Genomic DNA, 25829 nt, shown 5'->3' with positions numbered 1-25829 from the left:
ATTCAAGAAAGTGCTGATCATCAGCTTATTCTCCATTAGACAAGTCAAATATATATGTGTTTATTAAAAAAAAAAACAACCAAATCAACCAAAAACCAACAGAGAGAATGGAAAAAGAAAGAACTTGTCTTTTAGTCAGTCTTTTTACCTTAAAAATCATAGTAAACAGTGGCCTATAATTTAGATCATTGTGAACAGCTGATGAGAAACAAAGTTGTTAGCTCCCTTTTCCAAGTAACACCTACAAACAAACCTCTCAAAGTTAGCTGTAATTCAGCCATTCAAAAGCTGCTTTTAACAAGCTGGTTATCTCCACCCTAAAGACACATGTCCAAAACAGATGGAATTTGCCATGGGTGAGCAATCTAGCCTCTACTGGTAGCCTACATAACTAGTTGAAAGCAGGAGCTGAAAAGTTAGAGGAGATGAAGAAGCGCCTCCAGTCTTCAATTTTCCTGTGGGTCTTGATGCATGATACAAATTCTTCAGAATTACTAACTTACTTTTTTTCTTTAAAGTAAACACCAACTGTACCACATCTCATGTAATGCAAGTATGTACAAACATTCAGCATGGATACAATTTCTCTAGTTTGCTCTGAAAAGTATTGTGGTTGCCGTGTTTATACTTTATAGGTGCAGTTTTTCTAAGTAGTCCCTTAATTATAACCATAATCACAAAACTAAAATCACATTCTGAAACACATCAGCGAGCCTACATTTTTAGAAGAATGAGCAAGAAAACATCAGTTTTTGGTTTATTGTATAGTAAATTTTCAAAGTTAGGATGAAAAGTTTCAACTTCAAACTCTCAGGAATGTGGAATACTTCATTGATGAATTGCTTTCACATACTTGGAAATCTAAATGATTTCCAAACATGTTATTTCAGTGAAAAATCCAAGTTGCTTTTTCTGCTAAAAACAAAAATTATTTCAGAAAGGAAATATTTTTATCCATCATATAAACTGTAACTAGAGCAGTATGTCTTCTTCAACAGCTCAGATTACATTGTGCATATCAATGCTCTTGTATTTAATGGTCTGCACCTAAAAACCAGCTTGTCTGCAGTTCTAGGATGATCAGGTATTCCATACATCAGGTTTGTTGCAACTCTCTGTCATAAGTAAGCCAGGAAAAAAGAACATCTTAAAACCTATTAAGACCAAAAGCTTTTTTGAGTTGGCACCTAAAACAGCCCTCAGTACCCTCTATTCAAAACGTAAGACATTTTGTTTGACCTTTGCTAATAAAATTAAGTAAGAAGCTTCACATTGCTTCATTTCAAAAGAGAAATGACAGGAATATAGAAAGAGCAAGGAAAGACACTGCTCATCTCTCTCCCTGCATTTGGGGAGGCTTTCAAATATGATGAAGTTGAGAATTCAAATATTCATTGGCAACAGAACAGTATCCAAAAGAAGAAATAAAAGTAGAGGAAAGGCAATCCATCTTAAGATAGATGTCTAACACAGATAAGGTATAGATGATTCTATTTTCCTTCATGGGAATACATAAGGAACATACTTTTGGATAGCTCAAGTTATATAACATGACTACCATCCTTAAATGCAGTTAAGATTGTTTTCCTATTGCAAGCAGCAGTAAAGGAAATCTAATTACAAACTCCTATTTCATAGTGAAGTCTGAAGCTTATATTAAATTTTAAAGTGTTTTTTTTTTCAGACAGTATAGATTTTCCCCACTCTAGAGTATCAGTAACTATAGCACGTCATCATTCCCTACTCACTAGTTTTCTCTCAGTTCTCACATAAAGTTTTGGATTATAAATTCCCAATCTTCAATATTTCACCATTACCCAGTACCTATTATATTACTTAAGTACATTTTCTGATTCTATGCTCTTCTAGCAATTAACTTCCCAAAACCAGACGTAGCTACCTGCAAATAAATATTTAAACATTAAGCACATCCTCTACCCTCATTCACAAGGAGCTATCTGCCTGCATTAAAACAGATCTTCCTACTTCAGACAGATGAGATCAGGATCTAGGCAGTAAAACATCCAAAAACCCCAAGAATACGTACGCAAATAGTCCTCTAAAAATTTCTGAGAACAAAAAGTAAATACATCACTGTGAATGTGTTTAAAACTAAATAGTTCCCCTTTCAGCATAAAACTTCATTTTAATAAAATTAGCTATAGATGCAAAGTGACTAGATTTCTTGTGTTATTTCCAATGCTGAGTGATTTCTCCACATTGAAAAAGACATATCTATTTCCCTTTTGGAAAGGGTAAAGGCTAGACACGTAGAACTAGGGCCATCTCCTTTATTAAATGTTGTATTCTTATTAAGCAGCTAGAAAGTTAATGAAGACTCAACACTTCAAAAAGTTCCATGAACCCATTCCAGAAGTTTATAAAACAGTGCATTTTACAGCATAGCCCGTGGGTTATGATAATTTGCCATCCACAGGTCATGTTCATACCTGCTTTTTATCTAGCACAACAGACTGAAAGAAAGGTGTGCGACTGAGCCACTGCAGTTATTATAGGGGCCTTTTTTCCCCCAACATTACCAATCTTCCCTTATAGCCATGTCTGAAATATTTCCAAAATTCCATGTGCAATGGCTTTCCATCCTGTCATGTAACAAATAAAAATACCCCACTGGTACTTTTGTATTCTTACACCTTATCAGGAAGTTTTTTAAAAGTCCTTGTAGGATGCATTCTTAGGTTAAGATTCAGTTCATTTTACTTTAGCTACCTTAAACTAGGTGTCTTGCCTAAACGAGTCATGTAGGCTTCCTTTGTAGTCAAAGGAAAGAAGTATTTATCCTGTTACCTTTGGAAAGGATAGCACTGCTGCTCTAGGAGGAATGCGAATAATTTACTACAGCTGCTATCTTCTATTTAACAGTTAAGCCACCTCATTCATTTGAACAAGATGGTAGGATCAGTTAAAGTACTCTGTTTCGAAGACTATATAAATTAATCTAGGATTCATTTATCTGAATTCTAAATTCAGAACTGTGAAGATTATCACAAAAATAATCTGATATAAAAAGACAAAACTGAAAGAAAAAAAAAAACTACAGGTAGCTTAATATATACTAACCTTGCTTTTGTTTCTGAGCATGGGTAATCACTGTTCCATGGAGCTCCACTAATGACATGGAAGCAGTACTACAAAACCCTATTAAATCTTTTGGACAGAAAAAAAACAAAACAACCAAAACACCAACACTACAGAAATTCTTGACAAGTGCTTGAACTTTTCAAAATGCTGTTCCAACAGTTTCTGCTGTGACTACAGTTATTTCCAAGTATATTTAAGTCCATTTTGCTTTTGCATCTTCAGACAAAAAACACAAGTGAGAACCTGAAAAGACCCAGCACTAAATTAAGAAAAGTACAAAATGTGTGCTACAGTAATTACATCAATGTGCAAGTTGCTGAATAGTTTCCATGAGGAACTTTTGATGGAGATGATATTTGGTGCCCTCCCCCTTCTTAATTAAACTCTTATTCTGGCAGGAAATCCAATGGAGGAGCAGCCAACTTATCTCCTTCAGGGACTAATGGGTGGAAAATCTCTGAGTCTGACACTAATGTGACATTACTGCTCTTAATGCCCTTGAATTTAGCTATCAGCAAGGGTGGAAAAATCCTGAGTCATGAAGAAGCACCAGGCTCTGGTAACTCCCTGTGAACCAGAAAAGAATGGTGAGTAGCATGATGCAGATTGGAGGGATGCTCCACGTTTAGTTTAGCAAGATTCCCATTTGGGTATGTTAGCTGCCGAGGCATGATTTTAAAATATCAGAGGGAAAAAGTGCTTTCAGTATAAGAAAAAAAATGTATTATGTAATGACCAGGAGATCTGGTCTTAGTTTTTTCCTTTGACACCACTTTGCATTTTCATGCTCTTCACACCCATATTCTCTCATAGATCACTTTTCTCAAAATTCAAGGAGGATATGAGATTTCGCAGCACAGAACTGCAACAACATCCAGTCACCATGTACAGAGAATTTCAGTCTTACTCATTCACTACTTGAATTAAACACCCTTCTCTGAACCTCTTCTATGTTCCCTTTCCCAAGATAACTATGTCTGCAGTTAGACAAGCTGAGAAGATTCTTGCTAAGACTCCTCTTTTTAACTCTTGCTCCTACACAGAAATGAGTGAGCAGCCCAGCACTGCTAGCAAGAGCCTGGGCTGTGGCTGCCAGGCTTCAAAGCTCAAGCTCTGCTGTTGAGTGTGCTTATTTTGGGGAGGCCAAATTGTCATACCAGAATTTGTTCTCACACTTTTCTGCTTAACTATTCTAACTTTATGAAATGAGAAAAGGATTTTCACATACACTGTGCAGCTTAAAGAATTCAGTCTTTTGTTATGAAACAAAACAGAATTTTTCTCCTTATTGTATTAGTTTGTTACATAAGTTTACAGCGCTCTTTGAAGATGGCCTCAATTCATTCTCACTCAAAGAAACAGTTTAATGAGGTTTGGGGTGCAGAGCCTGCAAACTGTTTGTGCCAGTAGATATCTTTGGGGAAAAGGTAGAGCACTCATAGCCTGGCAGGAACGACTCTTTCCATAGGTATGCAGCAGCTTGCTCAGTCGACATACTTTCTGTGCATCTGGCCTGAGCCCCTCCAAGTTTTATGGAATTACATCATCATCATTCTGGAGTTTCACAACAATAGAAAAAATCCAATAAAGAGGTTTAAAGCCACTTCCTTTGTTGCAGTTTCTAATCTTGTTTAGAATAACAGAAAACCAGTTTCAAGAATCCGCATTGTATGCTGCACCCCTAACTTGCTTAACATTAATACTCTAGTTTTTCAGCGTCGTGTGTTTCTGTGTTAGGAATAGGAGAGTGCAAAGTAAACCAGCCCAAAGACACCGCTGACATTTTAGAAAGTGAGTCAAGCAAGAGATTAAGATTTCAATTCATAACACTTCTGTGTTTTTATTATAAAATGATAAATAAATCTAGCAAGGCAGGGAACATAAATATTTTTGCAGTTGTTTACACTGGGGAAGAGGAAAGGAATTTAACGTGCAATTAACCACTTAGGTGATTCTTGATATGTACCATATGGTCTTTGAATTACTTAAAGAAAAATATTTCATTTTTATATGTAAACTATTAATGCATTTGAGCTGCTTATAGCAAAACCATTTAAAATTATTTACTCCTCTCCCTCTTTTCTCCTCCCCACAGAGGGACTGGAGGAAAGGGGACATGGGAGGTAACAAAGAACAACATCAAAAAGCTGTATGTATGATCTGCATTTTCCACAATCCTTAAAACGTGGGTTAAACAACACAGAGATATGAAAATTGATTCTACATTGTGTCCTTTGACTGATCTTATGTGGACAGGTTGATAGACAGCATTACTTGTAAACATAATAGCTAGTCTTTAAAGTAAAATATAAGAAATACGTAATCAGACAATTTCCAAACAAGTCCTTCACATTTTAACATGTAACTCTACACACATACACATGCAACACGCACATACACCACTCTATTATCAAATAATAATTTCTTTTACTGCCTAAGTTTTAAAGATTCATAAGCCTGAGATAAACTAGAGTCAGACCACCACAGTTTCCTTCAGGTACAGACTCACACTGAAGCCCGAGGCTTTTATTCTACTTTACCAATTAAACCTAATTTTTCATATTGACCTATTCTTTGAAACAGACATCATGAATACTGCTTAAGGTAAACTCTTACAAAACCCAAGAAGTATCTTAGCAATGTTGTAAATGCAAAATGTATTTGTCAATACAACTCAGTAATGTAAATTATCTGTACCTACACTGGAAGATGACATAGCTACTATTTTACTGTAATGACCACTTACTATCTTTTGCCAGAGCCATTCCAGACAGGGATTTAGGAATCATGATTCTAATCCTGAATCTGTCACAAACTGCAATATGAACTTGAAGAAAGTATGGGTTTCTTTTTAACCCTTCTCAGTCTAGCTCTCCTTCCTGTTAAGGAAGTGTGATAATAACTTCCCTCTCTCTCTTTTCTCTTTTGACTGCAAGCTGTTCCTAGAAAGGACTTATCTCCCACTATACTTGAAGTGCATTTCATTTCAGGCCCTGTAGCCTGTGTTTATGGAAAAGATATATTCAGTTACATCTATCACTATCAAATACAGCTCCAGTATTGCAATCCTGGGGGGGGGGGGGGGGGGGAATGACATGTGACCTGTGAGAACACAATTATACAAAACTAAACAAAGCAATCTCTGTTTACATATATATATATATATAAAGCACATATAGCTATTTCAAAATGTTACTCGGAGATGTATGCAACTACTTCCTGCAGTGTTCCTTAAAATGCTCTGCTACATAGTAGATGCTATCACTAAAGTATGTTTGACTTCCATGGGGATAACACTTGCAAAAAGAATTTCCTTAAAAGTGCTTCATATCTTATGATATCTGTAAACACTCTGCTGCTGCAGATAGCTGCCCAGTGAATAGTGTCATATTACCACCAGAAAACAAATCTTCATAGTATTTGCTTTCAGCATTTTCTTTATCATAAAATGAACTCAACTCCACAGAGACAGAAACCTAAACAAACCTTGAAGGGTGACTTTAAGAGCTTTCGAAAGTTCCAGCATCTACTTTAATACTAACCTCAGCAGGGCTCCAATCTTTCTGAAATGGCTTTTAGCTATTAATTATTTATAGAGCTATCATTTCCCCAGAGTTCACTGAGCACTCTTTTAGTAATCTTTTCCTCAGACCCAAACTCTTCAACTTGATTTTATAGTATACTTTTAAGAAGGCTTACATGAAAACTAATCCAGGGATTTTCACTTTGTGTAAACAACTCTGGTTTCCAACATGGCAAGGTAAAAAATTACTCTGAAGGGGCTACACAAACTTTAAGAGGTTGAGTAATGACATATGACTTCACTTCTCCTCAAAACACTCCAAAAAGTGGAATGAGCAACATCAGTGCCTCTTCAAGTAACTAAAGAGAGAGAAAAAGTGGAAAAGCAATCTTCTATGAAGGCTCTCTGTCTTTAATATGAAATTTATGTCTCTGTGATCTACAACAGTGGTTTCTCTAAAACTCCTTATAAGGGAGATCCCAGACCTACTGGGTGTCTGCTTCCTTCTTCAATAAATGCAGGAAAAGACTGACAAGACTTCAAAAGATTAGATACTAACCATAATCACATTTGCTGTAAATTAAACCATTTTTTGATTCTACTATCTGCTCACTCATAAGAGACAAATGATCAGAGTCTCAATTTCAATTACATTTGTTTTTCATAAATATTTTCAATACTAGAACACACTCGTGTGCCCATATGATTTTCTCTTTGCTAGCAAAACTCCATTTCCTCAACTTTCCTCACAGGTCATGTTTCCAAATGTATCATCCTCCCTAAACCACTTACCTGTATTTCCTCCAGTTTTCTCTCTCTTTTTAAGAGGTAGACACACCTACTACAAGGGTTCCAGAGATCATGGAGGTCTACCTTTCACCTGTTCTTTTTAATTTCCTTTAACCTAGTTTTCAGTATTGCTTAGGTTCTAAGGTTACATTAGTTTAACTTAATAAATCTAAGACAAATTTGGGAAGATTTCAGATAGACTAAATATGAAGTGAAATTACAGTTTCAAATTTAACAGGCAGCCACTAGCCTTCCTTACCAATAATATCAAGATTTATGTTCACCACTTGAGTGAAGCTTTCAGAATCCAAACCCACTTTTACCTTCAAAGGTTAAGGGTTGTCACTTATTTATTTTAAGGCAGCTGCCTCATTGCTTGCCCCATCTGACAATTTATTCTTTCTATATGGGGTGACTGGAGTTATAACTATACATTAGCAGTCACTCCAAAGACCCAAAAAGAAACCCTAAAACAACAAATGCCACAATGCCACAGATGACAGATCCACTAACAAGATACTTCACTCAGACTGCCAGCAAGCCCTCAGCAGGCTGAGGAATAGGCCTGTTAAAAACAATACTCTCCACTGCAGCACCAGCACTGACAGCAATCATTATCAGTACAAGATTGTGATACAGAACTCGAGAAACCACACTGTCTCCAGTTTTGGCCTCTGCCTTACCTAACACCTTCAAACTCCTAAGAAAAGGCTCCTAAGAAGGAAAAAGAGGCATAGAGCTACTCTTTTGCGCTCAGATGCTCTGCAACATCGTAAGAAGTGGGCTTGGGCATATTGTGACAACATGTGATACAGATGGTATTTTCTCTCTTCAGAGAACCTAGTTTTCTCTGTCTAGTGACATTGACTCCTCTTCAGCTGACCAACATCCCAGATACCTTTATATGTGCCCTGTTAATGAAATCCTTGTGTTTTCAGAATCCATGGCAAGCCACGTTTTCCTGAGGCGCCTGGCAGGCTCCCTGAGCAAGCACTCCAAATGTCAGGTTGCATCTCCTCCATTGATTTCCTTTGTCAGGAACACGACAGACACAATCCCAGCAAGTTAAGACAAGGACCTAGCTGGAGCTTTCCAAGGTCAGGATCCCTGTCTGGGCAGAGTCCCCCCAGCTGCAGGAAGAAGAAAGACTAGCAACCACATTGGTGATACACCATTTTTCATGTACTTCTTCCCTCTAGGGTATCTATAACAATACCTGCCCTGTTTTCTGTTGCCAAACTTGGCTAGCTAACCTATTTGGTCTCACAGGTGTTTTGGTCTCTCCAGTCACTAGCATCCATAAGCTATTAAGAAGTTCTCATGCTGCCAAAGAAACCTGCACTCTAGACAAGAGTATATAAGCATAATTAAAGCTATAATCTGATGTAAATTTTACACCACCACTACAGGTGATCCTTCTGAACTAATACGTACTTAACGTGCTAGAGCAAAAAGGTATATAGCAAATTATTTAGTGTTCCAAAAAATATCAAAAGGCTCCCTACATACCAACACATTCCCTCCTAACAAACGTAATTATAATGATGTCTGTGGGTTAATTCCCATGCTACGCTCTCTATTCAAGTACCACAGAAGAAATTCTTCCGTTTCTGGAACAGAAGCTTACCAGAAGGCCATGTCATTTTTAAAAATGCAAAAGGGACTACTTAGCAGTGGTCTAAAAAAGAACACACATTCACTGTGCCTCACTCTTCAAAATCATTTTTCCTCAGACTCACAAGTTAAACCAGCAAACTTCCAGATTAGAATGAAGAATTCTTACAACGATGGGCAGGAAATTAATATGTACATCCATAGTATTTTATTGAAAATAAGAATCAAGAGTTCAGTGTACTTCCATATTTCACAAAGAAAATTCAGGTATGATGATTTGGGCAGCTGTTGTTTATTGTAAAACCACTTCATTACTGGGAACTCTTTCCTGTAACTGCAGGAGGCTGCAATATGCACTATCACTGCAGAGCCTGTTTATCCTGTGTCTCATTTTTTGTTACGATATTGAACCAAAACCCACAGCAGGAGATAGGAATTATTGTGCTTGGCACAGAACTGACAATGGCATATCATTAAGTTTTGATGACTGTCTCAAAGGGAAGTAGCTTTCAAGTCTGAACCTGGGGGACAGGCAGGGGACTAAGCAACAGATCATGGGGAGGAACTCTGACCATGTGTTGGGTTAATCAAAGGGTCACCTGATACTTTTTAAAAAGTCTCTCTGGAAATCCTGGAGACAAAGGTGGAAGAGACCAGGGGAGATACTCTAAAAGCAGACAGCATTATCAATTGCGAGGCAGATCACACATAGTAAATGCAAACTGGCTTTGCAAGAGATGAGAAATAAGCTATGATTTTGAGCAAAAGGAAAGTACTGAATGCCCCACAGTGCACAGATTTTGACACCAAGCACACTCAGGAGGAAATGACAGAAAAATGTGTGGTTATTAATACTTGGTTTATCTTGCTTTCTTAGAAGAGTCAAAAGGAAGGCTGATTGCTTCTTAAAGGCATCACAAGGACTCAAGAACCCAGCCTGTGCAAAATCTCTATTCATTTTCCAAACTCAGTAACACAAATCTCTGGCAACAAACCCATCAGACACTACAAAAACAGGCAGATACACTCCCCCTGCCTGGCAGTCATTAGCTTCTGGATTTGGTAGCAGAGCAAAGAAATCCCACTGGGAATTTCATCCTGCAAGAGCCAGCAGCAAACTGTGTACTTTTCAGCAGATAAACAATAGCCAGCCAGAAATGGAGATCTGCATTCTTCAGGAAAACAAAGGCTTATGGAGTGCTGTTTCTCTGTGCTTCCATCTGTCTATGGTCTGCTCCATTTTTCCTTTCTGCCTTGCATGTGGCACTAGCTTCTGCAACCGTCTGTGTCAACACAGCCAATGTAAATACTACTGTGTGAAGTACCAACTGCCCCATGCCTGTAAAACCTATTTGAAATCATGCTTCAACAGCATTTTCTTTCCACTATCCCTCCTACGCTTGGTACATAAGACATGATATTTGCTGAGAATGATACTTTGGTTTACCTTAAAATAGGTATCACCACGTAAGTACACCAGCATTTAATTATTAGGTGTAGTTTTTATGCCTCATTTTGAAAGTACAATCACAAAAAGATGCATAAAATTGTCCTATTATTGGAGCAGCACCTCAGAAAGACAGAAATCCATCTGCTGAAGATGTATGCTGTGGTACTACTTCAGAAAATGAGTCTGCACAATAAGATTGAAGCTCAAGTACATTCAGAGGATATTTGCTAAGTTTACTTGCCTGCTAGGAGCAGGAAAAAGGAATTAAGGTTTATCAGGGGATAACAATGGGTGTTTCTGCAGCCCTGACAGATAATAGCCCAGACAGCTACTACAGAAAATCACATTAATGCAGGTGAAAATAAAAGCTGATCTCTCTTACCAGCTCGGAAATTAAATGAAAGGAAGGAATAGACTTTCTTCTCTTAAAAAATAAAGCAAACACCTTTCACTTTCAAGACATTTACTTTTTTTTATCTGGACTACAAATTAAATTACAATATCCTAAGCTCAGAAGAAATTGCAGCACAGGACAGCAAGCCAAATTATGGACATTAGATACAGAGCACTAACATTCTTCTAGTGTAATGTTTCACTAAAATTTAAATAGTATTACAGTTCTTGACTAGACATTCAATAAATTCTACATTCAGTAAATGTGAATATAGACTTTCTGACAATTCAAAAGTTCACAGTACACCTTGCTGGGATAAAGCCCCAGGCCAAAACCTAAGGCCCTTCATATTGAGGCTATGCTCATTATAAGATGTTTCACTCTTTTGAAAGTAACAGGTAAATAAAAAAATATTTTAAATTGAACAAAAAACACAGGCTAACTTTCAAAGCAGGTTGAACCATTTCATTCACTTGATATCTAACACCTGCAGAGGAACGGTGTCAAAGAATATTTATAAAAATGCTAAGTCAGACATCACACTCTGAAGACATCTTGCTGCCAGAGGCAGTACAGTTTTGATGAGCAAAGGGCTCAAGCATGGACCTCGTAATACCCTTTTCAGGGAAAGAAAGACCATTTTTGCTAAGGAGAGACATACATTTCCTGAGAAGCAGAAAGCACAAAAAGGATCTAGGTGTTCTGACCAAAGCGTCAAACAGTGATTTGGGCCATGGTCAAGCTGGGAATTCGGCTCCAACCAGCCCAGGAAATCCCATGACTATCTATGCAAACTGTACCTTTGGATATCATGAAGTCTAGAACAAACGCACAATTAGTCATGATGAATATCAAAATTACATAGCCCAGTAGAACTCAAGGCTTTAATGCTTTCAGATACCACATGCAAGGATAAGTGATGTGCCAAAGATCACAGCAGTACAGTGAGAAAAGCTCACTTCCAAATCCTGTTTCACACTGACTTGCTCTCACATGCCAATACTGACAGTATACAAAATGCAAAATGCAGCACAGTGTTTTATTGCCTTTTACAAACAGTCATTTACAAAGCTAGAATAAACTCTTTTTCCAATGTATCGATTCCACAGCCTTCCTTAATAATTAAAAAAAGAAAAACTGTAATTCAAATTCAGCATGACAAGACTAGGCCTGTACAAAAAAAGGTACATTAATTAAATTTTGATTTTCAGCTGAAAATTTCCAATACCTTACTCTTCACATAAAGTGGCTGAAAGAAAGAAAACATAACAATACAACAATAAGCATATGAGTGTGCAGGGCAAAGGGCAGGGACAGGTAGAAAAGGTGTAGCTTATACCATCATTCTGTTTCTACTCACTGTATTAGGTACGTATGGCAATCCGTAAACTTTCTCTTGTGTTTCCTTTAAAATTTCTGTGGTTGACTTTTTTAGAGGATGTTTTCCATGGTAGATTTGGTCCAAGGCAGCATAAAATACCTGAAGAGATAAAAATACATGTTTGCCTTTGCCACAGAGCATTGGCACTTGACAAGCAAAAAAGACAAACAGAAAAGGAGAGAGAGAATAGGGGAAAGGAAGAGTCTAAATAATTTATATATGGTTTTGTAAATCTTCTATTTTTAGTATAACACATAATGAGAGAAACATGTTTTTGAAGTACACCAACCACAATCATCATGACCTATCATAAATCTGTGTTTAGGTTACTGAGAACACTGGCAGTACAAATCTGCACTTTTAAATAAAATTAAGATCTGTCCCTAAATCTGTCCAGCAATTCCCTTTTTCAAAACTATTTTTGAAGTATATTTTTTTAATGAATTTATTAAAAAGACTTAAATTTATTTGAGTGGACATAGCAAAATAATTTATTCCAAGACATGTGCATGAAGACATGAGAAAACATATCTGCAGAGGCAAGTTATGGCCCAGGCAGTGAATGCAAGAAGCTACAGACAGAGCTGCCGATACTCCTTAAGAGTACTCAAACAGTGCAGTACTAAGTGCTTGCTTTATTTCAGCTCTCTCAGAGCAATAAATTGCTGCAGTGCGAACTTAGCAATCACACTGCACCAGGAGGGTACTTTGCCAGAGGTTCATAGGCAATTTCTGTGCAGAAGCATGTGAACTATGGCGGAACATATATGCATGATTAAATTGGTGAACTGTGTGGAGATCAGGATAGCAGCACAAATAAAATTACTTTTCAAGCAAATATAGCAAAGCAGAGTATCTGGCACTTTCATAGCAAATATGAACTAAGGATGGACAGAAAACAGAGCCAAAGCTCAGTATGTGCTATCACTGAAAAAAATTTTAATTCAGCATTTATTTTATTTTAAATAAGAAGATTTCCTATTCTGTGAAGTGCAGGAAAGACTGAAGAGGACACCCACTGCTGTGCAACAGAATTTAGCACTCGTTTTATTTGGGCTGAATACAACACAGTCACATTTTAGGTGAAAGTATGTTTCCAAAGAACCACATTTGTTCTACTTGAATAAGCCGTCTTCTAACATGCAGAAACCTGATAAATCCTTTGACAGTGTTTCTTGACCAACGATAAATGTGAAAATTGATTATTTTTTCAAGTAAAATTTAGGATTATAAGAAGAGGGGTGAAGAAGCCAAAACTTGCAAGAGGTATTCTCAATTTCCTTGCTTGCTGCCTACATGGCTAATAAGGAGAAAAGAGGTCAACAAGACCTAAACTTGCACAATCATCCATTAATGATATTGCAAGTTTTGTGACCCAGAGAGTAGCAAGAGATGCAAGCACTTAACACCACGCATCTACAAACCCAGAGCAGGCAGCAAATATCTGTTCAGAGGGTAACTCCACGAAGACACTGCATCAAGTAGCAAATAGCAGTGCGGATTTTTTAAAACCAGTCTACACAGGGATATTTTTAATTTTCCATAATTATCTTGATAACACAAAAAATTAAAAAACTAAAGAGAAACCTACAATAGGTTGTGAGAACAACAGTCTTTCTTACTCGTACCTTAGAAGAGAAAGAGGCTTTGCAAGGCCTTTGTTTGTACTTTTCTCCCTCAGAGCTGGTCTCTAGAATTCTGGTTCATTTTTTAACAAAGTTTAACAAAAGCTACACCATTTATGGTAGCAAGGGTGACTGAGAATATGACCAACAGATCTATTCTACCATGAATACATCTGAAAACTACCTGATGTTAGAGTCCTAAAAAACTCACTTTCACCTGTTCCCCAGGCCTTTGTGACCCTGCCGAAATCATTTCACACTGACTTCCCTCTCCTCCTCGCCAAAAACCCAAACCAAACATGGCTGGGGCTTTGAGCAGCCTGGCTTAGTGGAAGATGTCCCTGCCCATGGCAGAAGAGCTGGAACTAGATGATCTCTAAGACCTCTTCCAACCCAAACCATTTTATGATTCTATGATCTGACAATAGACTTCAGCATCCGGCTTCAGCCCAGCCTTGATTCTTTTTTCCTGTCTCTCAACTTTGTTAAGACCTGTTTGCAGTGTGCACCTCACAAGATGGAGCAAACTGCAAAGCTGTGGACCTTTGCAAAAGTGAAATTTGGAGTCAAATAGTTTGTGGCCAGGGAGCTGGAGCAAAATCTCAACTCACAGCTAGGGAGTGGGGAATGGGGAATCGTCAGCTGAAGGCCAGTGAAATAGACTCAATAAAGAACAACATGATGCTAGGGAAACGAGTTGCTGAAGGCGGCTACAAGCTTTCCCCGACCCTGGCACATATAAAGCGTGGGAAGAAGGCTTTGAGCCAGGCCACCTGGACAGAAAAGTTAAAAAAAAACAAAAAAACCTAAAAATCCACCCCTGAAAATAAACTCAGATGAACTTTACAACCATAAGCCTTCCTATCTATAAAGCACCGTTCTGTGTGTTTACACAGGCCTTTGAAATGGCAAAGAGAGACATATCCCAAGATCACAGAATTTTAAGGTAATACTGCTAGGGAGCATGTTAATGCCTAATATTAAGCAGTAGCTAGAAGATTATTTCCAATTTCAGTAAAACACATTTGCCAAAATATAAAAAGGCCACTGAAAAGTTATCTTCATACTGAATATTTTGCACGGACATTAATATTACTTTCACTTGATTACAGTTCTTTCTAGCTTGTTGTCTGCTTAATAGCATTCATATGTAAACAGTTATGGATTTTCCAGGGAACGCACTGACTGAAAGACTCTGGGACTCAATCTGCATGGCGTAAGCCTTATGGAAGATGCATGGATTCTCTTGTCTTTCCTGTGGAGTAACTGATTACATGAGCTGGAAGAAAATGCAGAGGTATTATAGCTATGATGAAAAAACAGCATAATTTCGTATTTTGACATGCCAGTATATTTATTTTCTGAACAGACCACAGAAGAACCTTTAGGTGTTTGCCCCACAACTGGAAAATTTGTAGGCATTTTAATTTCTTTTAAAGGTCAAATATGGCTTACATGGCATCTGGCTGTCAAGATAGAATACACCGCTAGCAAAGTCTGAAGGAAAAGTATTTGCATCATTGTTCACAGTTTTTTCAGGTATATACGTTAGAGGCACATACATACTTCAGCATCTGCAGATGGGAATATATGCTTTTGTTCAATGAATTATTATACTTTTAAATCTGCATGAATTACAGTGCACAAACTTCTACAAAGAAATGTATGAACTTTGTATTTGCTATACAGTTAACTTCTCTGGGACATTTTTTCTGAATTAATAACAGAATGGCTCTGCCAGACTGTCCCCTTGAAATGAGTGCATACTGCAGGTATTACATCTGCAATCTTCAAAAACATGGTGCCAAAAGTAGGAAATCGGTAACATTTTTCAGTGTGGTACTGTGGTCATTTGGCGCAGCTTGAGACTGGTTGAACGTTTGTTACACAACAGTAATTTGAGGGCAAGCAGCCTGCTTAATCTCTGCATCATTGCCAGCACCAGTCAATCATTATGTGACCACAGGAATCTGAGCCCACCAGAAGTGGGTGTTCTCTCCCTGGCTCTAAAGCTATGAGGTCTGGAGCTGCTCTGGGACAGACCCTACAGAGACCCCAGGATGAGCTGAGGGCAAACAGCGGCAGGAGGATTGCACACCCCACCCCACAGGACTGATGCAATGACCCCTTCATTACTGACTTACACACTATCTTCCCCACCAGAGGACAGTGAGGCCATGTAATTTCTTAATATATCTGTGACTTAAGTGTTCTTGGTATCCAAGACCATTTAGTCCCCACACTGACAATTTGGTCTCAAACCTTGACAAGATTATAGTAAGCACATATTAAAAGTTGAAAGGAAATCAGACTTAGATCTATATATAGCTGTTATGGGCACACCAGAAAAGAATGGGCGCATGTGAAAGCACTTGGTCGTCACTTTGACGGTTACTAGCCCATACAGTGACAAATTATTCTGTGTTGGTGGACTTCATGAATAGAGGTCCACCACTAAGCATTCTCAGTATAAATTTTATTTAAATCCTGAATTGTTTGTTGGGCTTTTTTCAGGAATAAAACCCAATTTGTACATGAATTAATTCTGCTCTTGCCCTTGTTCTGTCTGGATTCTCAGCTATCTCTATATGAGAACCTTTCAGACTCAGGGGTGTACATTTCAAAATCAGATCTGCAGAGAACGCAGTTACTTTCATGTCATAGAGGTATAGCCTCAGGTGGCACCCTCTGTGTTCACGCCTGTGGAGCCAACACTGGCCACTGACAGCCAGCACTGCACTGAAAGCATAATTCAAAGACCTGTGAAGCTTAACCAATGAAAAAAAAAATGTACACACTGAAAACAGGATTAAATCTGATTTTAATCAGTGTAACTGACACATAAACATTCACAAGTCCACAGTCCAGTATTCTGATTAGTTTCTAAACACTATAAATAACTACACAGAGTAAACTGCAAATATTTAACTAAGTTTTGCTTTTAAATCAACTTCAGTTAACTAGCATAACTCACATTTGTAGATAGAGTTGCAATCATTTGGGCACTTTTCAAAGTGAAGAATTACAGAGATCTGGTCTTTGTTTCTTTACACATCTCAGAAATAATGACTACCCTTTATTAAGGTACTAGCAGAGTTATCTCTCCTAAACACTAGGCCAACTGTAAAAAGAAAAATTATATGCTTCTGGCTTAAGGCAAAACAAAGAAGAAACCAAACTCGCAGAAATCGCACAGCAGAAGCTTGTAGCATACTAAACGTAGCCAAACGCTCACTCTAAAAAAAAAAACCAACTTGGCTGGATGCTAATGCTACTGTTCACAACTGAGAACTGCTGTTGAAGGACTGAAAAAACCTACATAACCAGTTTAGATAGAGCCCTAATTTCCTTTACTTCCTTTGAAGAAAAATAACGCAGTTTGTTGATGGGAGCTCCAATCAACATTCTCATAAATAAGCTGGTTTGATTTTTTCATTCTGGTTAGAGAGTTTATTTCCTGGATTTTGGTGACACTAAAGTAGCATGAATCTGTCAGTCCTGCTACACTTTAATAATCCAAAGGTATGCAATACTTCCTCTACAGCAAGTTCTCCTTAAATGATTCCATTAATTTAAGAACTCAATTTTAAGCCACATTTGGGAATTCTGACAATTCAATCATTTTCAAAAGCTGCAGTTTTAACGCTATTTTCCTACAGATTTAGACATTTAGCTTTAAGCAGGCAGCACAGAATACATTCAACAAAACGAACGTCGACATCAGTATAAACATGAATTACTTCTCATTAATTTGCATATAGTTAATAAAGTGTCTATATTAAACAACTGATAAAATTGTAAGAATCAAAATATGTTCTGTAAACTCTAGATAGCCAGTAGAGACTAGACTGCAAGGAACATACCTGGAGTTGCATATCAGCTGCAGCACACACCTTTTTGGACTCACAGAGTCTTGACACCATATTTTTTGGTAGTGGCTTGAATTAAAAAAAAAAAAAAAAAGAACCTATTTAGAATTGTGCTGTTGATGATAAAAACATATTTGAAGTGCTTTGCATTAAGGAAGAAAATCTCCCATACATGCTCACAAAGCATGAAATGGACAATTAAGATACTGGCAATAATTTACATAGCAACCAAGAAATCATTGTATGTCTCACTGTTTTTCTGTAAATTGATCCTATGTTTCCTTATATGCCTGTTAAAAATATTATGACTATCTTTAGAGATAACTAACAGAGGGGCAGCTACAGTCCTTCCAGGTCATCCTCACTAATCTTCAAAGCAGATAATAGCTTCTCCTGTTGGTCTTTGAGCATAGTTCCCTTAGATTTACAGGGAGCCCATGTTACTTCCATTGAGCTGGTAGGGTTTTCCTAACTTCAACTGGGATAGCATCAGGGCTTCTACCCTAACCCACATTAAAATGTTTTGTTATACTGAACAGTAAGTATCTACCCTTTGAAATTTTTAACAAAGTTAAATTTATTCCATATCTATGGCAATAAAATTACTCATGCCACCACAGGCTGAAATTCAGAGACATTTTTCAAGTCATTAAAGTAAACCCTTTTTGACATTCTGTCGACATTTATGAGTACTTCCAAAGATTTTTTTCATGCCACATTTTTAAGAGTATCTGTCTATAAATGTTTGACACTTTTTCCTTAGTTCTTCCAATGCTTCCTGAAGCTTTTCAATAGACGTTTTTCCTAGTAAGCATATTCTTTTTTCTTTAGTAGCAGTTTTATTAAACAAGCATACTAAATATGGTTAACATAACTGGGTTCTTCCTAAAATATTAAGAAAGTTACTATATGTTACAAAATGTAATACATATGTTTGGTATTACACTGAGCTCTAAAAGCACACCTAAACTTTTACAGTGTGTTGAAGTGTTTAAGAAATAATATATATATCCTGATGGCTGTGCTGTATGGTTAGATTCTGCGCAAATGATATGACTTCAAGACAACCAAAGTTAACGTTCACAGAACAAAAACCGAACTGCAGAAAAGTTACTCATAAGTGAGGAAAATGTTATCAATTAACACTGTGGAATCTGGAAGGTAAAGCAGGTTAGACAAACTCTCATGTTGCACAGCTGTTTTTTATGCAGCAGCTTGCCAAAGCTTGTAACCTCTTCTCCAAGACAAATGTTAGCTGGGTCAAGAACAGGACAGAACAACACCCACTATTTTGCCTGTCATAAATGTGCACAGCTGTTCAATTTTAGCACAGACAAATACACCAATGAAGTCTGTCCTACAGTATATCCTTCTTAGTACAGTATTTACCCTTCCTAAATATAGAAGTTCTGTTTCAAATTAGATGATGATTTTGGATAACTAGTGTAACAGTAAATGAGCAGTTATCCATCATAATAAAGATGTTAGTAGCTGACTACCTTGAGGCTCCATGCTGGATTTAGTATTGTTCACAATACTGCTTCATTATGTAGAACTTGTTAACACAAGAAGCAAAGTAGGAAAAAAATTACAAATGGTAGAAAGTATTTTGGTTGGACAGTTTTTATCCTGGCTTTATGAACATCTCTTGTCTCATCCTCTTACATAAAATAAGGCATGGATTTTGGTGACTTTTCATCCTGGAAATAAAGCACACATGGGTTGGCAATAACACAGTTTCAGCTGTCATGCAAGAAAACCTACAGAATTTTGAATAAATTTTGTTATTAAGCACCAAACCTATCAGCAAGTTTTAGCAGCTTTTTGGAGGCTTTCATTTCATAGTGAGGTAGTGCACTATGGAATCAAATAAAACTGATTTCTTCTCTGGGCACCCATATTTTGGATACAGTAAAGTGTGAGAAAACTGGATGGGAATTCTTAAATTGTAATTTGCCAGTGTTACAAAAGCTGAACATACAAAAGCTTGGCAAATATGTATTATTTCACACAGTTATAATTGAAGAGTGTTAAAGCCAAGACCACTCCTTCCAGTAAGGTCAAACCACCTCTTTCAACATAATGGATTCTCATTTTTGGTTTTCAGCTATATTAAATGATGGTATAAGAGGATGTTAAGAGCATAGACTTTCAGCTAGTACACAAAATAAATAGAACAAAAGGCACTAGACTTTTCTAAGTGGCATTTTAGTAAACCACAGTCCCACAGATCCTCAACTGAATTGGGAAATCCAAGTTAGCAGTTCCCTGGGACACAGAGCAGCAAGATTCGACGATGTGGACAGTCTTTATATGCTCCCTAAGAGAGCTGGTCACATCCAGCCCTGCTCAAGAAACAAGTGAAGCAGGCCTGATTCTCAGTTCATAGCTAAGCAGTTCTAACAGATTCACCCAAGACAGTCTTGCCTTCTTTTGACTGCACTACAAGTAGCCGATCACAAGCCAGAGAAGAATGGTGAAAGCGCACTCTCTGCATTCACCTGTTTCTTCCCTATATTCTTCTACAAACATCTGAAACATATTCTTGAGAGGAGGTACAAAATGATCATTAATAATGCACTAAAATATCTCTGCACAGTAGATGGCTTAGCACCACCTTCTAGAGACAAAGTAAGATGTATGTGATAGAATCATAGAATAGTTAGGGTTGGAAAGGACCATAAGATCATCTAGTTCCAACCCCCCTGCCATGGGCAGGGACACCACAAGCTAAACCATATCTCCCAAGACTCTGCCCAACCTGGCCTTGAACAACTCCAGAGATGAAGCATTCACAGCTTCTCTGGGCAACCCATTCCAGGGCCTCACCACCCTCACAGTAAAGAACTTCCTCCATATATCCAATCTAAACTTCCCCTGTTTAAGTTTTAACTCGTTACGCCTTGTCCTGTCACTACAGTCCCTAAGGAAGAGTCCCTCCCCAGCATCCCTATAGGTCCCCTTCAGATCCTGGAAGGCTGCTACGAGGTCTCCACGCAGCCTTGCCTTCTCCCGGCTGAACAGCCTCAACTTTCTCAGCCTGTCTTCATACAGGAGGTGCTCCAGTCCCCTGATCATCCTCGTGGCCCTCCTCTGGACTTGTTCCAACAGTTCCATGTCCTTCTTTATGTTGAGGACACCAGAACTGCACACAATGCTCCAGGTGAGGTCTCACGAGAGCAGAGTAGAGAGGCAGGATCACCTCCTTCGACCTGCTGGTCACGCGCCTTTTGATGCAGCCCAGGATACGGTTGGCTTTATGGGCTGTGAGCACACACTGAAGCCAGCTCATGTTCATTTTCTCATCAACCAACACCCCCAAGTCCTTCTCCACAGGGATGCTCTGAATCTCTTCTCTGCCCAACCTGTAGCTGTGCCTGGGATTGCTCTGACCCAGGTGTAGGACCTTGCACTTGGCATGGTTAAACTTCATGAGGTTGGCATCAGCCCACCTCACAAGAGTGTCAAGGTCCCTCTGGATGGCATTCCTTCCCTCCAGTTTATCAACTAAACCACAAAGCTTGGTGTCACTGGCAAACTTGCTGAGGGCACACTCAATCCCACTGTCCATGTCACCAAAGATGTTGAACAAGACCGGTCCCAACACTGATCCCCGAGGGACACCTCTCATTACCGGTCTCCAGCTGGACATTGAGCCATTGACCACAACTCTTTGCATGTGGCCATCCAGCCAGTTCTTTATCCACCCAGTGGTCCATCCGTCAAATTTAGAGGCAAGGATGTCGTGTGGGACAGTGTCGAACGCTTTGCACAAGTCCAGGTAGATGACATCAACTGCTCTACCCTTGGCCATCAGTTCTGTAGCCCCATCATAGAAGGCCACCAAATTGGTCAGGCAGGACTTCCCCATAGTGAAGCCATGTGCTGGCTGTCACCAAGCACCTTGATGTTTTTCATGTGCCTTAGCATGCCTTCCAGAAGAATCTGCTCCAAGATTTTTCCAGGCACAGAGGTGAGACTGACTGGTCTGTAGTTTCCTGGGTCATCCATTCTCCCCTTCTTCAAAATGGGGGTTATATCACCCTTTTTTCCAGTTGTCATGAACTTCACCTGACTGCCATGACTTTAATACCAACAGCCTCCAAGAAAATATTTTTTGCTTTTTTGCAGCCATATAAATATCAATGTTTTTCATGTGCAAATAATTCTTATGACAAACCCTACTGACAGGAGAGACATAAATGTGTTCAAATCTATCAGCGCTACTGATCTGGCTCGAACATTGTGTTGTTATCATTCACAAGCCAAACAGAATTTGTCACCAGAAAAACACTGACAAAATTAGATTAAGTTGAAAGAATGATAAAAAAAGACATCACTTATTTTTCCCAAAGCACCTCTGGGATTTTAAATTTTAAGATTTCATGGAACTAAAATTAGATTCCAGAGGGTTTTCCAAAGATCACCACTCCTCCCCAGTGTTTGTTTCTGCGAGTATCAGGCATACAGATATGCTGAGGTCTTGCATGTACTGAGGAAGAGGTGCTGTTTCAGGAAATAGAAACTATTTCTCCTTGCTGCCTTAGAATCTCATACAGCCCCTTAATAAGCAGCCAAGTAAAGGAAAAAAAATGCATCAGCATGGTTATTTTACTTATCCTGAAAGATGAGCTCTCCGATAAAACCAGAATCAAACTGTCATCCTCCTCCAAGAAAGACTTCGCAGAGCTTTGGCTGAAAATATGCTAACTGAATAACCATACCATTTTAAAAACTTAAACCCTACATACTATACTTCGGGTTCCACTTTTCCATCCTTTTATATTAAGTAACTTTAAGATCTTGGCATACATTTTTCAGCATATTTGCCATGGTGGCTAAAAGAACAGAACTCCCCGTGTCCCAAAGCACACTTAACTCCTTACTGCTGTGTAGTAACCACAACACATCACAACTGTTTACTATCTGAGAGCTTATTCTTGCAATCATGCTAATACAATACTGCCTTTGTAATTCCATCTCTGTGAAAAATGAAGTCAGTTCAAATTTGAACAGCTGAAATACTGGCCTTTGTCAAAGAGAGCCTCCAAAGACACATAAGCTTAGAATGATTTAGCTCAACAGACCTACCACATATCTGTGCACTTAACAAAATCAAACAAACACAGTGAAGCAGAAGGTACACATACACCAGATTGTCTGCTTAAGCACTGCTACAACCTCATTTTCGTATGGCTCATCTTCATGAGTTTACCTGAGTGGTTCAACTTCTTAATTAACACAGTCCTCTCTATTCCTTCCCCTCCTCCCCAAAAGAATTTTCTGGCTTGAGTTCTCTCTAAGATGAAAGGAAACCTAGGCTTGCTACTTTCTTGGAACAACTACTTTTGTGCTGGCGAGCTTTTTGAACTAAATTCACAACAGTTGGTCCTTTTGCCAGAAAAGCTTGCAAGCTTTTTCACTCCTCAGTACTCAACAGCACAACCATCCAAAATGCACAGAAAGCAGAAACATGCTTTCTATAAACTTTAAGGTATTTTGCATCAGATCCTTATGATCCATATCTATATGCATATGGCATTTTCAGCTTTGAAGCCTTGCTCACCAAATCTTTTGTTTGCAATGCTACTAAAACCCAGTTTCTAACAGTTCCTGTGTTTTAATAATGAAAACAATACCTCTTTCCCCTCCACTTCCCATAACCATAAGCACTGATCCTAAGTGAGGATCCTGAGGGTCCTTCTATAATTGGATTTTATGGCAAGAGCAATCACAAACTGAGACTATGCTACCAAGTTTTTCTGATGTAATTATGCTCAGTGGGAGTGTTAAAAAATGACACCATCTAAAATCTACTTGCAAAAACTGTCACATAGATGCAGCAATGCCAAAAGAAGGATGCTGCTTCAAATGATCTGCACTGCCTCCTTAATAAGCTAAGTCAGTAAAAAACCCTTCTTTTGTCAACATCCAGCAGAGCTATGATTGTGTAGCTGTTGCAGGAAAGATCCTTCTCACCCAGAAGAGCTCAGCCTCTTTACTCCTAAGAAGAAACTTTATGGAAGTTCTCATATGGAAAAATATTTGGATGAAATGGTTTTACAAATTTCACATTTTAACCGTTTCACCCACCTTCCTTACTTCCCCTTGAAAAGAGAGTAAAGTGGACTCACTTTTCTTTCAGATAACTAAAAAAATAGACAAGATAATGTTGATTCAAATTTCTATTTGCACACCAAAAAAATTAGTCCGGGAACAAGCACAGAAAAGATAAACCCCAAAAGGACTTTTGTGAAGTTGTAAATGTAAGAGATGGGGGATTTTCTATTCAAAGTACTTTGCAACGTATATACAACAGATAAAAGTAATTGCTCTAACAATCACTAAATTTCAAGAACAAAAAAGATTACTTCAATCTATTCGTATTTAAATAACAAACACAGAAAGCTGATATCAGATACTTACAACTAGCTTAGACAAACCAATATAAGCAAAAGCAGACTTATACATGTTGTATAATGGCTTAAAAATAAATTCTAAATTTTTTAAAAAGCAATTAGAAGGAAACCGTCTAAAGCCCTCAAAAGCCACAGACCCTTTTCAGGCTCTTCTTCTCATCTTCCAGCATAATCTACTCTTCAAGAACCCTTCAAGACTGAATTTCCACATTAAACCTATCTCAATTACTCTCTGAAAGGGCAAATTTCACCACCAATAAACAGAAGAAGTTTATGGAAATGCCAAATGGAACACAGAGTCTGCTTCTTAGCTTTTGTAACTAAACATGGTTAAGTCATTTTGAAAATACAGTGCCATAAATATGTTTCACAAATCTCTTCAAATGTTTTAATAAAGCTCATTCTCTAAACTCCTGTGCAATCAGATTAACTCCACAATGTTTAAACACTAACATGAATTTTACAGGGAACACTAGAAAGCAGTATTTCAGTATGTGGACTCAAACATAAATGAGGAACACTCCTAAACCCAGTACTTTCAACTCCTAGGAGGAGACTTTCTTTGTGCAACCATTTCTGCAGAAATTATTGTCATGTAAAAAAACAAAAAACAAACCAGCCAAACCAACAAAGCTGACTTCCAGAGTAAATTTCTCAGACAATATCTATTAAAATAAAAGTTAAACAAGGTATTTTTTTAAGTGTTCAATGGAAGCAAACGTAATTTCACTTCTGTAATACTGAAATATACTGAGCGCTTAGTATTGGATAAAATGCTTCAATGAAGTATAACACTACACAACTTAAGAGGCTTTCTAGATTTTGCATTGATAGGTAGTCTAGTCTTCAGCCATTATATTTAAGGACGCTGAAACTTGACTCAGTCAAAAGCACTTGGAAAAACATCTTTGGTTATTATTTACTGGTTTGTATTTTTTAAATGGTTGTACAAATACGAATCATGTATTGCTGACATGTGTTAAAACGACCACTGAAAGCCACCTTGTTCAAAAGAGCATTGTTTTTCCCACAGAAAGTAGATCCTTACAGTAGAACGGCACAGAATAGCTTTATGCAAAAAAGGGATCAGAATTTTAATGCAGAGATTCATGACTACCAGAATCTAACTAATCTTAATCTCATCCTAAATAAAGCAGTACATTTTCATGAGAAAATACTTCACTCACTACCCTACACTGTCCTAAAAACGTGAGGTTTTAAACACTGCAGAGGATTTTAATTTATTTCCATGATTTTGTACCCAAGATTTATTTACAGACAGACTTTATACAGTTCAATGATGAATCACTGTTTCTGTCAAAACTTACCTGTAATTAAAACACTCTGCATAACTTGATTCACACAGAAGTTTACCTGCTACACTAAGTTTGTGTAGTATAGGAACTACACAACAACCTTTGTAGGAAAAAAAGGCTAAAAATTTTAAAAATGTAATTGGAACCCTGGATATAAGGATCTTCTATTCTTTCACGTATTAGGTTTATCTCTTCTGCAGTAAGAAAAACAACTTTTTTTCTGAATGACTGAAGTTATAGTATTAAGTTTCATTGTTTATTTCTCCTTTAAACGTTATTAATAAATAACACATGAAAATATGGTTCTTTCCCCGAATACATTAATTCCTATTTTCAATATTTTACGT

General features: G+C 37.8%; 1 protein-coding gene across 2 annotated transcripts in view; it reads right to left on the bottom strand.

The window, feature by feature from the left end:
* The window catches only part of MIPEP (mitochondrial intermediate peptidase), a 72722-nt gene that overhangs the window by 10729 nt on the left and 36164 nt on the right, over positions 1-25829 (bottom strand). For both annotated transcript variants that reach the window (XM_062615183.1, XM_062615185.1), the window contains 2 exons: positions 17742-17816; positions 12233-12352 (listed from right to left, as the gene is read on the bottom strand). In XM_062615183.1, coding sequence (XP_062471167.1) covers positions 12233-12352; positions 17742-17816 — 195 coding nt within the window. The remainder of the gene's footprint in view (positions 1-12232; positions 12353-17741; positions 17817-25829) is intronic.

The sequence above is a fragment of the Pezoporus occidentalis genome, unplaced genomic scaffold (assembly GCF_034315485.1).
Source record: "Pezoporus occidentalis ecotype Australia unplaced genomic scaffold, CSIRO_AGI_Poc_V1 ctg18, whole genome shotgun sequence".
In the NCBI taxonomy this organism is placed as follows: Eukaryota; Metazoa; Chordata; class Aves; order Psittaciformes; family Psittacidae; genus Pezoporus; species Pezoporus occidentalis.
This window is presented reverse-complemented; position numbering and strand designations above follow the sequence as displayed.